At 48.7% G+C, this 17500-nt stretch overlaps 1 protein-coding gene across 2 annotated transcripts in view; it reads right to left on the reverse strand.

Moving 5' to 3' along the window:
• The window catches only part of boc (BOC cell adhesion associated, oncogene regulated), a 38373-nt gene that overhangs the window by 20086 nt on the left and 787 nt on the right, over positions 1-17500 (reverse strand). For both annotated transcript variants that reach the window (XM_084474987.1, XM_084474986.1), the window contains exons 2-3: positions 2453-2578; positions 1825-2103 (exon numbers count right to left, since the gene is read on the reverse strand). In XM_084474987.1, the coding sequence (XP_084331113.1) occupies positions 1825-2103; positions 2453-2561 (388 nt within the window). In that variant the 5' untranslated portion in view covers positions 2562-2578. The remainder of the gene's footprint in view (positions 1-1824; positions 2104-2452; positions 2579-17500) is intronic.

Consider the following 17500-nt stretch of genomic DNA (forward strand, 5'->3'; position numbering starts at 1 on the left):
TGGTGTTGTGGAGGACAGAGAGTCCGGAAGGGGGGGGGGGGCAGCCACGATCCGTCACTCCCCGGTCTGACTGGCCCGTCCGGCCCCGGGGTCCCTTTCCTAGGACGGGTTCATGTTACCCTGGGCCCCCCTCCACCCCTCTCTCTCTCTGCTCTGTCCCCTGGTGCATTTCAAATCAGCCCCCCTCTCTCTCCCTCTCCCTTTCTCTCCCTCTTTCTCTTTCTCTCTCTCTCTCTCTTCATGTCTTTATAGCCGTTTTCACATATGTCCTCCGTCTTTTCTCCGCATTTGTGGATCAGTAGGTTCGACCATGAGGGTCATTCACACTTATGCGCTTACATCACACCCGATATGCGGACATCGGCGTCGCTCAGTCATCAGTAGAATCTCCGGCTGGTTTAGGGGGGCAGGCTTGCAAGGGCGTAGGGTCTCGGTTTGTTTTGGTTTGACCACAGACAGCACGGAGGCAGAACGGGCAACAGAATGTGTTTAACTGAGAAAACAGGGAGTGGAAGGACAGGACCCTATAATTTTCAGCTAACTGTTAATAATTGTTAATAATTGTTACAAGAGTAGTGCATGTGTGTGTGCGAGAATGGCAGTGTGTGTGTGAGTGAGTGGACGAGGGAGGAGAGCGAGCGGTAGCATGTGTCAGTTTAGTGAAGTAATGAACAAGTCTGGTTGTGTCTGTGCAAACGTGTAGGCCCTACTGTAAAGTTAGTGAAACTAAGAATGAAGTACCCAGCCTGTCAATAATCGGTGGCCGCTTCATTCCAACCATATTCAGATCTATAAGCAGACCCACTGCCGGTCAAAGTGAAGGGTGTTACCCACGAGAGAACATCAGACCTGGAGGGAATGTCTCCCCTGTGCTCCTCGACTACGGTCTGAGAGTCGACAGCAGGAAAGGTGTAACATAATAATAAAAAAATAATTTTCTATATACACGTACCGTGAACTCATGTATTGTAATTTATTGTATGATGTGTACTTTGAGGGTTACGATAAGACCTTTCATTTAGCGTTCGCCACAGTTAAATATTTTTGAAACCATTCAGCGAACAAAAGGCAACAGGCTGATTATCGATTAGGGTGCGGGTGCCACTCAATGACATGCAAACGTAGACTGAAGTGTCATCAACACGCCCACTCAACTGGTGTGAAATGCCGACATCCTACTGCTCATTCACATATAAGGCATTTCGGCTAAAATACTACCTCAGGGGTAATCTTTTTTCAGGAGGTCCAATGTCAGGATATGTCATTCACATATATGGCCCGTCTGGAGAATAACGGGAGAATAGCGGGTTGTACGTCCATACGTGAAAGCAGCTAGTGTCTCCCTCTCTCTCTCGCGCGCGCGGGCTCTCTCTCTCTCTCCACCAGAGTAATGTCTGTTGTGGAGGATAACTCAGCTGTGGAGACGCTCTGCGGGGTCGTAATGGTAATTATGTGCTTTCACTGCTCCAGGAAAGTTGTAAATGTTGTGCTAGCGGGCTAACAGCTAAATCACTGACCTGCTAGCAGATTTGGACAAACAACCAGCCTGTAAATCTAGGCGTCTAGTCTTTTCGGACAAGGCTGATTCATAACAGCCACAACAGCTTCCAATAAATAAAGTGTTTTTTATCTGGATAATACCATTTACATATGGTGGCCTTCCCAGAAATGGCCCAGAAAGCTGTGTGTGTGTGTGTGTGTGTGTGTGTGTGTGTGTGTGTGTGTGTGTGTGTGTGTGTGTGTGTGTGTGTGTGTGTGTTGCATCTGAGCATGTGTGTATGTGTATGCTTGGCTTCATGTGCAGGGTCTGAGGGCGTCTCTTACTTGCGGCGGTGACGTTAGCAGGGATGCTAGCCAGGGCCCCGGCAGCGGCCGTGGCCACACACTGGTACCGGCCCACGGTGCGGTTGGACAGGGCGGGGATGAGCAGGGTCCCGGGCTCCAGGACCACCCCTGCATCCCCGTCGAGCTCCCCAACTTCGCGGCCGTCCAGGCGCCAGCTGATGTTGGCGGAGGCGGGGCGGGCACTACAGCGCAGTGTCACGCTGCCCCCTAGCTTCTGCACCACCGACTGGGGCTCCTCAGAGAACACGGGCACCTCGTCTGGGGAGGGCAGCACGCTAGGTTAGCATGCTAGGTTAGCTCATGGAGGCTGGGGTGTGTACTGGTACTAGCCTTCTCACCCTTGGTTGTAACTTGGATGGGACAAAGTACATTTATTTATTTTACTTTTTTATTTATAAAGTTTCACTTTGGGAAATATAATAATGATAATAATATTTTGCATTCACATCCTATCTCACATGTTAAACAGAAATAGCAGAACATAAATGTTTTGGTGAGTGTAATGTAGGAAATATAAACGTTTTCAAATACCAGAACACAAGAGTTAAACCAGGGTTTAAAAGATAGGGCGGGAGCAGCAGCTCTGCAGCGTGATTGGTCGACTCACCGGTGGTGGCGCCGGCCTGCAGGCACCACAGCAGTACTGCGCCCAAAGTGCACAACACAGGAGCCCTAATGGTTCTCATCCACGAAGTCCGGTCTGAACGTCTGGCCATCTTCCATACACAGCCACCTGAAACACACACAAGAAGACCGTTAGAGGAGCACATACACAAACACACACAGAGACAGACACCTGTACACCTTGTGTACGCTACACACCTGTACACCTCGTGTACAGTACACACCTGTACACCTTGTGTACAGTACACACACGTTACACACCTGTACACCTTGTGTACGCTACACACCTGTAAACCTTGTGAGGTGTACACACCTGTGCACCTTGTGTACGTTACACACATGTTACACACCTGTACACCTCGTGTACGGTACACTTGTACTCTTTGTGTACAGTACACACCTTTACACCTTGTGTGTTCATTTGTGTGTGCGTGTTCGTTCATGTGTGTGCATGTGCATGTGCGTGTGTGTGTGCGTGTGTGTGTGTGTGTGTGTGTGCTGGGGACGAACCTTGTGCCAGGTGAGGTGAGTGAAGAACAAACAAAGTCTTTCTTCTCTCCCCCGGTCTACACCCCCCTACCCCTACCTCCTCCCTCCTCCCTCGCCCTCACACCTACTCCCTCGCCCTCACCCCTCCCCTACCTGTGCGCATCAAGTCTGAGCTCCACAGAAGGGGCGCCTGCATTCTGCCCCTCAGACCAGCCGCCACTCAGGTGTAATGGATCCAGGTAGATGGAGGAGGGGGGAGGGGGAGCGGGAAGGGAGGGGGTGACCCACACACAGGCTGCATTCAGGCTACAAAGCACCACTAAGGAGGGAAACCTGTATGTTGTACCAGTGGACCTTACTTTAGGTACACTTGGAAACAGAGAGGGAGACGTGAGTAAGAGAGACCGAAGGACAGAGAGAGAGAGATATAGAGATCAGGAGAGAGAGAACAAGAGAGACTGAGACTGAGAGGCAAAGCGACATATTTATTATGGTAACGGTCAGCCTATTAACAGTTAATGTAAAAGTGGAGGAGGAGGAGGAGGAGGAGGCTAGGGGTCTTTCTCTCTTGTCGCATTCTGCCAAGTCTCCAAAATTCTTTGCTGTCAGGTTAAACTAACAACTTCCCGTCAGGATAAGGAGGGTGGTCTCTCTCTCTCTCTCTCTCTTCCTCTCTCACTCCCTTTCACTCTCCCTCTCTCTCTCCCTCATGTGTATATGTAGTCAAAATGCTCCCGCCCATGGGATTATATTATGCTGCATCCAACACTTGGAAAAATACAACATTTTGTTAATTTTTCTCTCTCCCTCCACCATATTTTCCCTGATCTTGTGTTTCAGTAGAAAGGAGTGCCTGACAATCAGGCTGCTCGCTTTCAAACTAACTGCTCCATGTCCGAATTATTACACACACACACACACACACACACACACACACACACACACAGGCAGCACACACACTGAGACAAACAGACACAGCGGAGCCAAAATCGAGAAGAGAATGGAAACTATTACAGTGCCTGTTCATCATCTTCATCATCATCTAATGGCACCAATGAACATGGGTAGGATGCCAGGAACATTTATTAAAAACAAACCAATGAGCTGATGGGCGGAAAAACTAATTGCTAAAGCTAGGAAAACTAGAGAGAACTAGCGAGGAAAACTAGCTAGGGAAAACTAGCTAGAAAGCTAGCTAGAAAACTAGCTAGGGAAGACTAGCTAGGGAAAGCTATCTAGAAAACTAGCTAAAAAAACTAGAACAGAAAAATAGCTGAAAGCTGCAATTTACAAATGAGATGCTAACCTTTCATTCATTCCATCGGTTACTCTCATTGAAAGTACTAGAAGAATTGGCTCAGACATCAGCTAAACAAACAAACAGGCTGGAGAAGCCAACAGATGACACTCTGTTCGCTCCCAGGTTGTACAGCGGTAGCCATTTGTGGCTTCCGTGGCCCCTGGCTGTATAGACACAAGCCATTAGCAGACATGTGTGACCGCATGCAGCACCTGTGCGAGAGTCCCTAAAGCCTGAAAGAGACCAAACATGGGCACACACACATGAAGCAGGCCTTGGGGTTGTGTCTTGTTGTTGTTGCTAATAGCATTAGCTAACAAGCCTGTGGAACAGAAGACATCAATCGCTCCTGTGTAGAGCATCAACACAGTAAGGTTAGAGGTACTACTTCTTCAAGTTACTATGAAATACTTTGGATTTAGGCTCCCCAAATGGCCTTTCCCCACTTTGTTGTTGACATTTTCTTTAGCTTTCTCTTGTGTTTGACCCAAACTAAGATGACAGGGAGGGAGGAAGAACCAAAGATGGAGGAGGAGTAATAGGCCGACTATATCCACAGCGCTTGCCAAGCAGCCCCAACGTATGGTCCAGAAGACCTGGTCCACTCCATCACTGGGCTTCAAACAGGAAAGAAAACGTTTGGCCCAGCATCTTACATCCCAGTGTTTCCATCGAACCCCTTCCAGTCGTGTCCCCAAAACGGAAGAAAGAGAGAGACAGAGAGACAGAGACAAACAGAGGTAGAGAGAGATACAGAGATAAGGAGAGACAAAGAGACTGAGACAAGGAGAGGCAGAGAGACTGAGACAAGGAGAGGCAGAGAGAGAGGCAGAGAGAGACAGAGACAAGGAGAGGCAGAGAGAGAGACAGATAGAGAGAGACATGGAGAGGCAGAGAGAGACAGAGAGACATAGACAAGGTGAAGCAGAGAGAGAGACAGAGACAGAGAGAGACATGGAGAGGCAGAGAGAAACAGAGAGACAAGAGACAAGGAGAGGCAGAGAGAAAGAGAGAGAGACAGAGCGAGACAGAGACAAGGAGAGGCAGAGAGAGGCAGAGAGAGAGACAGAGACAAGGAGAGGCAGAGAGAGAGGCAGAGAGAGAGACAGAGACAAGGAGAGGCAGAGAGAGAGGCAGAGAGAGACAGAGACAAGGAGAGGCAGAGAGAGACAGAGACAAGGAGAGGCAGAGAGAGACAGAGAGAGAGACATGGAGAGGCAGAGGGAGACAGAGACATAGACAAGGTGAGGCAGCGAGAGAGACAGACAGAGAGAGAGACATGGAGAGGCAGCGAGAGACAGAGACAAGAGACAAAGAGAAGCAGAGAGAGAGAGACAGAGCGAGACAGAGACAAGGAGAGGCAAAGAAAGAGACAGAAACAAGGAGGGGCAGAGAGAGAGGGAGAGGGAAGGAGTGGCAGAGAGAGCGGCAGAGGGAAAGAGAGAGACTTCTTGCTTCAGCCATACTGATATAAAACAGAGCTAACTTTGCCGATGGCTGATTTATGTGCTAACTGAATGTTTGTGTCTCTGCATGTCTGTTTCTGTGTGTGTGCATGCTTGGTAGTTCTATCGCAGAGACATGACTGTGTGTGTGTGTGTGTGTGTGTGTGTGTGTGTGTGTGTGTGTGTGTGTGCTTAAAGTTTAACACACATTCTTTCCAATGCCAGCCCCAGAGAGGGTGTTTTGGCTGTGTGTCACTGCGTGGTCCTGGTGTCAACATGTGTGTGACGCACCAGCCCTACAGTACACACACAACTGGCATGGGGACATGTTTTGGAGGGCTGGTTCTACTGAGCGATGCGACCAGAGGGTCTCAACACATACAGGCTTCAAGTTCATACATCTCTATGAGATGGAAGGAAAGAGAGAGACAGACAGCGAGAGACAGAGACAGAGACACATAGACGAGAGAGAGAGAGAAAGACAGAGACAGAGACAGATGGAAGAGAGAAAGAGGGAGAGAGAGAGGGAGAGACCTGAAAGAGAGAGAGGAAGAGAGTGAGACAGAATGAAAGAGTAAGAGATGGCAACAGATAGACTGAGAGAGTAATAGAGCGAGAGAGAGACAGAGGAAGACAGGGAGAAAGAGAGCGAGAGACCTGAGATAAAAGTTCATTGTGAGTCAGTGCTCAGGCCAAAGGAACTGAGGGCCCCTGTACCCTCCTCCGGGGCCCACATTGTCCCCTGCCTCCCTGGATAAATTCATTTTGACAACCTTGCTAATTGGATAAAATCAGACTGGAGCCTCCTACAGCGTGCTCACATTCCGTCTGGGGCCCGGGGGGTGGGGGGGGGGGAAGGGCCGCAACCTCTTCTGAGAAGCTGAGCTGTTGAATATTTATCACCCCCCCCATCTCCGTTTCTACCCTTGCACCCTGGTTTTACATCCTTTTACCCCCCTCCTCCCCCTTGTTGAGGTTCTCCAAACACCACAAAGCCCCCCCCTTTTAGATAAACACATGTGGTGTCAAGTGTGAGGAGTGCCGGGGTGGGACGGGGGGGTCTGACCGCCCTCCCCCTCCCTCACTGCTCGGGGCCCGCAGCCCCACAATGCCACGCTGCATAGCTGCCATGCGGGAGGCGGGTTGCCCCTGGCGACGTTAACAGGCAGAACACACCTTAATAGAGTGGAGAGTCATTGTAAAGCAGTGAGCCGGCGCGCGGACAAAGACCCTCGTGGACCCCCGTAGAAAAGGGAGACGCTTCTCTGAAGGGCCCGGGAAAGAGCTGATGGGCCCTCCTGAATGGCCTCAGGAGGAGAGTGGAGAGGAGAGGGGGGGAAGCTGGAGGGATTGATGTGAGATGGGCAGAGGGCTCTTTTTTTGGGTGGGTTTGGTGTTGGTGGGTGGGGGTAAGCAGGGGGTGGAGAGGTTGACTGAAAAAGCAGAACAACGACTTAAATTAATAGAGGGGATGTCAACTGGCAGGGGAGCAGGAGGAGAGAGCAGCGGCCTGGTCACTGTGAGTGTTCTGCAGGGCGTGTGCGTGTGTGTTTGTGTGTGAGGGGGAGATCCGTGGATGAATAACCCATTATATTGTCCCTCGGTCAAGCTGTTGGCCCCGTCCCCCCCGGCCCACTCCCCCGGCCCCTGACAGGGCCCGTTGGCGGGAAAGATTGAGGAGGGAATCTTAGATGGGTGCAAAATCAAAATTAACCAGTGCCAGCGTCCCTCTTCCCTCCGGCAGCACCTGGGCCCAGAGACGACCCAGAGACAGACCCAGAGACGGCCCAGAGACAGACCCAGAGACAGACCCAGAGACGGCCCAGAGACAGACCCAGAGACGACCCAGAGACAGACCCAGAGACAGACCCAGAGACGGCCCAGAGACAGACCCAGAGACGGCCCAGAGACAGACCCAGAGACGGCCCAGAGACAGACCCAGAGACGGCCCAGAGACAGACCCAGAGACGGCCCAGAGACAGACCCAGATACGGCCCAGAGACAGACCCAGAGACGGCCCAGAGACAGACCCAGAGACGGGCCTAGAGAGGGGCCCCAGAGACGGCCCAGAGACAGACCCAGAGACGGGCCTAGAGAGGGGCCCCAGAGACGGGCCTAGAGAGGGGCCCCAGAGACGGGCCCAGAGAGGGGGCCCAGAGACGGGCCCAGAGAGGGGGCCCAGAGACGGGCCTAGAGAGGGGCCCCAGGGACGGGCCCAGAGACGGGCTGAGAGATGGCCCAGAGACATGCCCTAGAGATGGGCCCTGGATGGGGGAGATAGTAGGCAATGGTTATCAACTGGTGGTACTGGAGGGTCTGCCGGCTGTAATGGATCTGGGTAGGGCTTGGCAGGAAATGTGAGGGGGTGGGGGTAGCACGCCATCACCCACACACACACACACACACACACACACATTTGTAGTCATGGTATTCCACTGTCCTGTTTGGTGATGAGGACCCTCTGACACTGCAATCAGGCTGCTGGGGAATCAGAGCCCCCCTTATGGTTTCTCCATTACTTTCAGAAAGTAGAGCTTGTGCTGTTTTTTGTATTGTAGACAATACAAAAAAACATATATAACAAATATATATATAATATATATATTATTTGTTATACATATATAACAAATAATGTCATGGGTATAAAAAAAAATGGTTGTCTGTTGGATTTTTAAGTGGGATATATTGCTAGGTTTTGTGAGAATAACAATACGATCTCACATTAGGTTAGTACTCAACGCAGTTTGAACACAAACACGTACCGACCCAGACTCTTCTGCTCACACCAACCGCTCCACCAGGTGGAGGGTTTGCCACAACCCCATCACCACCCCCTTCCCAGACCCCAGTCTCATGGTATTAGGGTACACATCTAAGGCACCCAAGGGTCTCTAACAAGGTTGAGAATTTGTCCCCCCCCCCCCCCCCCCCCCCCCCATATGTGCGGACATGCCCAGCTCTTCTCAGAGTCTTAACGAGCCTGCTGGTCCCTAACGAGCTCCCGAATGTCTTGGGGATTAGCTGAAGGAATCTGGACAGCAATGGAGCCTAGGAATTGGGAGGGAGGGGGAGGGAGGGCGTTCTAATCAATTAGGCGCTGGCAGAATTTGCATAATTTAGATAACGAGGCTCAAGTAATGGGAGAGAGCTAATTACCATGCCGGCGGTTTAAAAACACACACATATCTGGCCCTGCCGTGGGACGCCACTGTGCCATGGGAACCCACCAGATGGGTGTGTGTGTGTGTGTGTGTGTGTGTGTGTGTGTGTGTTTGCTGTGTGTGTTTGAGGGGGATGTGAGGGATGTACAAATCTGTGCGTGTGTGAAACTGTGCATGCGTGTGTGTGTGTGTGTGTGTGTGTAATCTCACCTCGAGAGAGAGTTCTGAGAGGCTTTCAAAGAGCGCCAAGAAGTTTTAATGCCTCCTCACACACTACCTAATCATTCCCATGCAGCGCTGGGAGAGCCAAAGCAATATAGGGCTTCATAGCGCACACATCACTCACACACGCACACACACACAAGCTGCAAGACATTTCCCGTAACCACAATAATTCTCGTTGCCTTCTACAAAACAACAGCAGCCCGTCCCCAGAATCACAGACGTGCAGTGTGCTGGCACATACGCTAACAATCACACTAACCCTGACTTACATGGCAAAAGTATACTCACAGAGGCAGCAGAATACGCAAACCTCAGGAAGTATTCCACACCCAGACCCAACATACACACACACACATACACACAGAGCTAGACAATCACTTTCTTTATCCATGTGTTAGAGATACAGAACTGGCTCTGGCTCTCGTCTCGACTCGAATATTGATTTACATGCTATGGATCGAGAGAGGGAGAGGGGGGGGGGGAGGAGGGAGAGAGAGAGAGAGAGAGAGAGAGAGACAGAAAAAAGGGGGGAAACAACCGTACAACCCTACAACCGTAGGGATAGGTAGGGGTGGGGGAGGGAGGAGGAGGAGGCGGAGGGAGGAGGGGCTGGGGGGGAGGAAGGGGAGAGAGGAGGAGGGGGGGAGTAAGGGTAAAAAGGGGGCCCCATACTCTTTTGGCAGCTCATGCACCAGGGTGAATGGAAGCAATTATAAATCAAGAGCAATTTCTCCCCACTATTCAGCAGGAACCATGAGAGAGAGACATAGGGAGCAACTGGGAGAGAAGGGATAGAGAGAGAGTCTGCATGTCTTAACTCCTCTGGAACTCTCCCCGGGGGTAGGGCGAGAGAGAAAGAGAAAGAGAGCATAAGAGAGCATCAGAAAGAGAGAGAGCATCAGAGAGAGAGAGAGAGAGAGAGAGAGAGAGAGAGAGAGAGAGATTAGGTATTATATGGAAAACTGATATGAGACAGCAGTAGGGGCGGAGTAGGAAGAGGAGGACCAGAGAGAGGACTGTGGATGGGGAGGGGGGGGGGGTGGACATTGGGAGGCTTACTTAAGAAATTTGGAGATAAGATAATAAATTAGGAGGGACTGGGAGGTGTGTATATATATATATGTAGCTATCTATTTACACCCTGTGTGTAATAGCACAAAATAGGAAGCGTCCACAGGATCTTCAGCAGGCGTTGTGTTGTGTAGTGATGTCACAGACAGAGCTGAACACAGCTAGAGAGAGTGAGGGGCCAATGTGTTCTGGATGAAGCCCTGGCAGACAGAATGTTCCCCACGTCATTCAGTGCACATCTCCCAAGAGGAGGAACAGCTGGAGCGCTCCGTTTCAGGCGCCACATTCGTGTGTGTGTGTGTGTGTGTGTGTGTGTGTGTGTGTGTGTGTGTGTGTGTGTGAAGACAAAGTCTGTGCGTCCACCACAAAATGTGTAGATAGATGAATGCCACATAGATAGAAAAATAGAAATGGAAAGAGATATAGAACGAGAGAGAGAGCATATAAAAGAGAGAGAGAGAGAGTGAGAGAGAACAAGAGTGTATGAGAGAGAAAGAGAGTGAGAACAGTAGAGTGTGTGTGAGAGAGAGCAAGAACAAGAGAGAGCGTATGAGATAGAAAGAGAGAGAACAAGAGAGAGAGTATAAGAGAGGAAGTGTGAGGGAGAGAGAGCAAGAGAGAGCGAGAGAGAGAGAGACTACTATTTGAGGAGTTAGGCCCACGGATGCTGTCTCTATCAAGAGACAAGGAAAACATTGGAATGAAATCCTAAAAAACATAAAATAACACACACACATGCGAGCAGACAAGCGATCACTGCCGATGGAAAATTGGCTGAAGCGTGTCATTCCCCGGTACGATAGGTGTTTATGTCACCAGCAACAACAAACTCAGGCGGCATTCGAGAAAGATGTTTTCAGTAGACAGCTGTCAGTTCACTTCGGGTCCATATAATTTCTCTGACGCTCCATTGTTCCGACCTCTCGGTCGTATGCGGACTCCTCCGGCTGCTCTGCCAGCGGAGGAGTCCGCATACGACCGAGAGGTCGGAACATGGGCGAGATAAACCCCACTAGGAGTCTTTACTTGTTGTGGACGTACCATAGAGTCGGAGTATCCGACGGAGTCTGTAAGATTCATAATATCAGAGAATACCCCCGTCAGTTTGGCCGCGGCGCAATGAATGAATAAAGATTGTAGTTATTTTACAACCTCACTGATGACCAACATTTAGAAAAACATGTACTTTTAATTCAGCCTTGGGTGAAATCGAAGCATAGTGTGTACTGAATGCATGTTTATGATGATAAACTCCTTGTAGGGGGTAACTACATTGGCACAACACCGGCTTCCTCCATCTAAATAAATCACCTATCCGAAGTGAGTTGACAGCTGTCTACTGAAAACATCTTTCTCCCGTCGGAGCAGCCCCTCCGCCGCCCGTCCGTATACATTCCCCGCCGCGGCGCAATGAATGAATAAAGATCGTAAACACATCGGGAGAAAAAAACATTAATTTTGACAGGTGTGCCCGAAGTTACTACTTTACAACCTCGTTGATGACCCACATTTAGAAAAACATGTACTTTTAATTCAGCCTTGGGTGAAATTGAAGCGTAGTGTCTGTGTGCTTCCACCTTTAATGAATGCATGCCATGCGCACTCCCGCGGCCGGGACACAATTCTTATAGGGGGTAATTACATTCACCGGCTTTCTCCATTTTCTGTGCTACCTTTTTAAATAAATCGCCGTTTCTCGTTTTCCGATGGCGACAACAACAACACGACTATCATCTCCTTCTACTTCCGGCTCACGGCCCCGGGAAAAGATCTCGAGCATGCGCAGAACGCAATTCAACGCATAATCCAATTAGACTCCGTACATGCACGCTTAACTCGACTATGAATCGCATTATCTAGGGGTCTTAATTCGACTATGAGTAACCCAATTCGATTCGATTTTAGCTCGACTAAGGTGTATACATGCATCTTAATAATCCAATCATAGTTGGACTAAGCCAATAATTAGACTTTCTTGAGTGTCATGTAAACGCAGTTTGTCTCTCTCTCTTACTCTGTCTCAATGTCTTTATGTCTCTCTCTCTCTTAATGTCTCTCTTTCTATGTCTTAATGTCTCTCTCTCTCTGGGACAATGGTTATGTTCTTAATGTCGGGAGCCATCTTGCAACACGCTACAGAGATTTGAGTGAGAAAGAAAGACACACAGTGAAAACATACATGTATATTATCTATTATACCTAAGATAGGCTGTGTGTGTGTGTGTGTGTGTGTGTGTGTGTGTGTGTGTGTGTGTGTGTGTGTGTGTGTGTGTGTGTGTGTATTTGTGTGTGTGTGTGTGAGTGTGTGTGGAGCCACAAGAGTGTGTCTGGGTTGGCTCGTTTAAACGCTCCCTAATCTTTGTCCAAATATCTACTTTGCACACACAAGGGCTATTTGTCTACACACACTCACACACTCATACCGCCTGCACTTAATCAATGAGCTAACAGCAACACACCAGACAAACTATGGCAAACACAATGTATGTGTGTGTGTGTGTGTGTGTGTGTGTGTGTGTGTGTGTGTGTGTGTGTGTGTGTGTGTGTGTGTGTGTGTGTGTGTGTGCGTGCGTGTGTATGTGCAGAAGAAGGAATGGAGCTAATGGTGTGTTCCAGATGCCTTGGACACCAGCCTTCCGAGTTGCGAGTGGGGAAATCTCCCAGTTTTCTTGCGGCATTTCACGGATGCTCGGAATTCTGAGAGTAGAGCGAGTTCAGTCAGGCAACTCGACAACAACAATGGCTGCGCCCATAAAGATATTTATTCTCTTTGTATTTGTGCCACGTAGGTCATTTTAATGTCGATTTTTAATGCTCTTACACACTAGATTACATTGCTACTTTATTCCGGTCTCCAATTTATGCATTGCACGGTCTAGCTGTGCGTGCAATACAAAGTAAAGTTGTGTTGTTTGTTTTCAAGCTGGTTTGCTAAAGAGGCTTATGCTAACAATAACAATGACTAGCCAATGACATGACACAATCACAAAGACAAACGGGAACGCTATAAATGCTACGATACAGGAAATTACGTCTTAAGTGCAACTCGGAAGGCTGGTGTCCAAGGCATATAGAACACACCATAGCTGTTTTCACATATGACCTCCGTCTTTTCTCCGCATTTGTGGATCAGGAGGTTCGACCGTGAGGCTCAATCACACTTATTCACACTTGACGCCCGATATGCGGACATCGGTGTCGCTCAGTCATCAGTAGAATCTCCGGCTGCTTAAGGGGGGCGGGATTGCAAGGGGCAGGATATGACGGGTCTCGGTTTGTTTTGGTTTGACCGCAGACAGCGCGGAGGCAGATCGGCAGAACTCATCGCGATCATCTTAATTGTTGCTGCAGCGATGCATATATTCCGTTGCATCCACAACATCCGCATCGATTGATGAAAGATTGGAGCATGAGTTAGAGACAAATAGAAGAAACAACGAACAAGAAAGGCATCGCAAATGACCGTTACCGGAGGAAGAGAGCGTCTTTTTTGGCTTAATTTCACATCTAACAAACACTGGGACAAATGTAGTTGATTTCTGTGTTTAACTGAGAAAACAGGGAGTGGAAGGACGGGACCCTATAATGTTTAGCTAACTGTTGTCAATAATAATTGTTACGAGAGTAGTGTATGTGTGTGCGCAGGAATGGCATTGTGTGTGTGTGTGTGTGTGTGTGTGTGTGTGAGTGGACGAGCAAGGAGAGCGAGCAGTAGTGCGTGTCATAGGGGTGTAACGATACACTAAAGTCATGGTTCGGTACGTACCTCGGTTTTTAAGTCACGGTTCGGTATGTTTTTCGGTACAGCAGTTTTTATTATTTTATTAAACAATTTGATTTTGATTTGATTTATTAAATTGTATCAAACAAATGCCTTACACAAATGAAAATACATTAATATAAATACAATTGAGGATAAACACAATAAAGTCCAGGACTTATTTCCATTGTGGTCCTCAACACAAAACATCAGGACAAGACAAGACACTAACAGTGTGTGATAATCAATAAAAACATAATTCTAAAAATATAATATATATATTTTTTTTTCGGTACGTACCGAAATGAAACGTGCATCGAACTGTTAGACCCGTACCGAAATATTTCGGTTTGAATACGCGTATCGTTACACCCCTAGCATGTCAGTTTAGTGAAGTAATGAACAAGTCCGGTTGTGTCTGTGCAAACGTGTACTGTAGTTAGTGTTTGTTAGTGAAACTAAGAATAAAGTACACAGCCTGTCAAGAATCGGTGGCTGCTTCATTCCGACCATATTCAGATCTATAAGCAGACCCACTGGCCTTACCGAGAGAACATCAGACCTGGAGGGAATGACTTCCCTGTGGTGCTCGACTACGGTCTGGGAGCCGACAGCAGGAAAGGTGAAACATAATAAAACATTTTCTATATACACATGCAGCTGTGAACTCATGTATTGTAATTTATTGTATGATGTTGTACTTGAGGGTTACGATAAGACCTATCATTTAGCGTTCACCACGAATGACTCTGAAAAGCAGTGCCACATTAAAATATGTTTTAAACCGCTCAGCGAACAAAAGGCAATAGGCTGATTATCGATTAGGGTGCAGGTGCTCAATGACATGCAAACGTAGACAGAAGCGTCAACACGCCCACTCAACTGGTGTGAATTGCAGACATCCTACTGCTCATTCACATATAAGGTAATTACCATTTCCGCCGGCTAAAATACTACCTCAGGGGTAGACTTTTTTCAGGAGGTCCAACATTAGGATATGTCATTCACATATTCGGTAGAATAGCGGGAGAATAGACGGATGCACATCCATATGTGAAAGCAGCTCATAACTCTATTAACCAAATGAGCCGCTAAAGCTATTTGAACGTAGCTACTAGGCTAGCGGAGGCTGTAGCCATGCCTGCTCCTTTCTTAGATCATAACAACCGCCTGGAAATACTGACATTGTTGTGCTGTGTTGTGTTTTGTTGTGTGTTGTGTTGTGTTTGGTCTCGTTGGTTATAGAATATTGCAGCCATAAAACCAATGGTGAATGCCCTTCACAAAGGGAATCAGCTATCAATCAATGGAACAGAGAGAAAGAGAGAGAGAGAAAGAGTGAACCGCATGCCACTCTCCCTCCGCTGGGTCTCCTCTCCCTACAATGTGACTCCTCTGCTCCTTCCTCTTCATCACCTCTTTTATTATGATTCCTTCCAGTGTGCAAGAATGTTCCCTCGATATGCTTCACCTCCCTGGACCCCACTTGTAAGCAACACACACACACACACACAGAGGGAGAGCGAGAGAGAGAGAGAGAGAGAGAGAGAGAGAGAGAGAGAGAGAGAGAGAGTGAGGGAGGGAGAGAGGGAGAGCCGGCCCCAGGGGAGGGAGCTGGCCCTGACCACCTGCTGCTCCAGGTGTCCCTCAGTCCGCCCCAGCGGGTCTGAGTGGACACAGAGACCTCAGAGGCCTGCTGACGGTCTGTCAGGGCTCAGGACTAATGCACCACATGTCCACCAGCACCCCCACCCCTCGCAAACCACACCGTTAAGACCAGAGGGAAAAAAATGAATCAGACAGCCTTATTTGGCCATGTGAGTGTTGCTGGATTGTGACTAGTACAATATTCCAGCCAAAACTGTACTCAAAATATGAAATATAAACTGCTAGGACCAATCTCTCTCCCTTAGCCGCACTTCGACCCCTTTTCCTCGCCTCTTCCTGCCTCTCTCTCTCTCTCTCTCCCCTTTCTCTCTCTGGTCTGTGGTGAATCCTTCTTCCACAGGGAGATCTTTCCTGTTGGACGGGCAGGTGATCTTGAGCCTGTATTCGGACAGCGGTGAGAGGAGATAATCCCTGCCGCGAAACAGGAGGACGGATCGCTCAAGATAAACACACAACCAACAAGATCCCCAAAATTACAAAAACAAAAATAGAGGAACTAGAAGAGGAAGTATAACACAACACACACACACACACACACACACACACACACACACACACACACACACACACACACACACACACACACACACACAGGTACATGGATCTTGCCTGCAGGGTATTTTGACTACACAGGCGTATGGCTGTCAGAGCAAGATGAAAGCAAGCCCTCAGGAAAGACTTTTTTCCCTCCTTTTGTCAATTAACACTGAGGCTACACCCTCTAACACAACACGGCCGGCTTCCTCCGTCAGCGGGCCGCAGAGGGGGATATGAGGGGGAGATGTGGAAACGCGTCCTCCAACCAACTTGTCCTTTCTTCCTCAGAACTTTAATTACGTGTCCTAATTTTCTGGATTGTGATAGGCCACATAGCACTGCATAGAGCACCAGTAAAGAAACATCTCCAAAGGGATTATGAAATCTGCATAGGTAACTAATATGTTGTGACGTATGAGTAAATTATATATGTGATGGATATAAGCTGTGTGTGTGTGTGTGTGTGTGTGTGTGTGTCTGTGGCTAATGTGTAGGGACAGCCGAGCCTACATCAATGCAGATCTAGCGGGTCTCTTTATAAATACCAAATAAGGTCGGACGACTGTGAGCGCCACGAATATAATCAGAGTGCAATCAATTGGTTAAACTTTGATCAGTGGAGACGAAGAAGCGCACTTCAAAACAACAAGAGCCTCTTTCTACCACCGAGGAGCCGCCGCCAATCATAGATAGGCCAGCCAAATCCATTTGTGTGTGTGCGTGTGCGTGTGTGAGCACTAATTGAGCCTTTCGACCGAGCCTTTCGACTTTAATCAAAATGACATTGATTCAGGAAGAACAATCGGCCCTCTTGTCGCGGGACATGTCTGTCACGATAACCGCGTCGGACGAAATGTAATCCAAATACCAAAAAACGACACCTGGGAGTTTGAAACTAGATCTCCTGCGGCTGTTGCTGAAGACCCCTTCATAGACACCCAGCGCCCCGCCAGCCCTGTGAGGGACACCACGGAGGAACCACGCCAAGGGGCCATCAGGAGTCCCGCATTAGCTACTTCTCTTCCTCATTAAAATCAGGTGAGAATAAAGAGGAGGGAGCTATGGGACGCAGAGAGCGATGACTTGTCATTGGCTGCGCCTCCTGAAAGCCAAAGAAGATACCAGATTCCTCTGCATTGATGGCCCATAATAGCCCGGCAGCTGTCATCTCAGCTCTAATGAGCGTTTCTACACTAGTTGGTTTTTGGCGCAGGGGTCGCGAGCCTTTAGGAAAACAATTAGCAATTAGCGGCCTCGTCGTTTGCGTCATGCCCGCAAATAAAGTCTGTGACTTCCATGTTGGGCAAAGGAAAAAGAAGATGAATGTTTGCATGCAGCGGTGATGTGTAGGATGTCTGTTGTGCGTTAACGTTGT

Source organism: Micromesistius poutassou, assembly GCF_964030765.1.
Source record: "Micromesistius poutassou genome assembly, chromosome: 11".
NCBI classification, from domain to species: domain Eukaryota; kingdom Metazoa; phylum Chordata; class Actinopteri; order Gadiformes; family Gadidae; genus Micromesistius; species Micromesistius poutassou.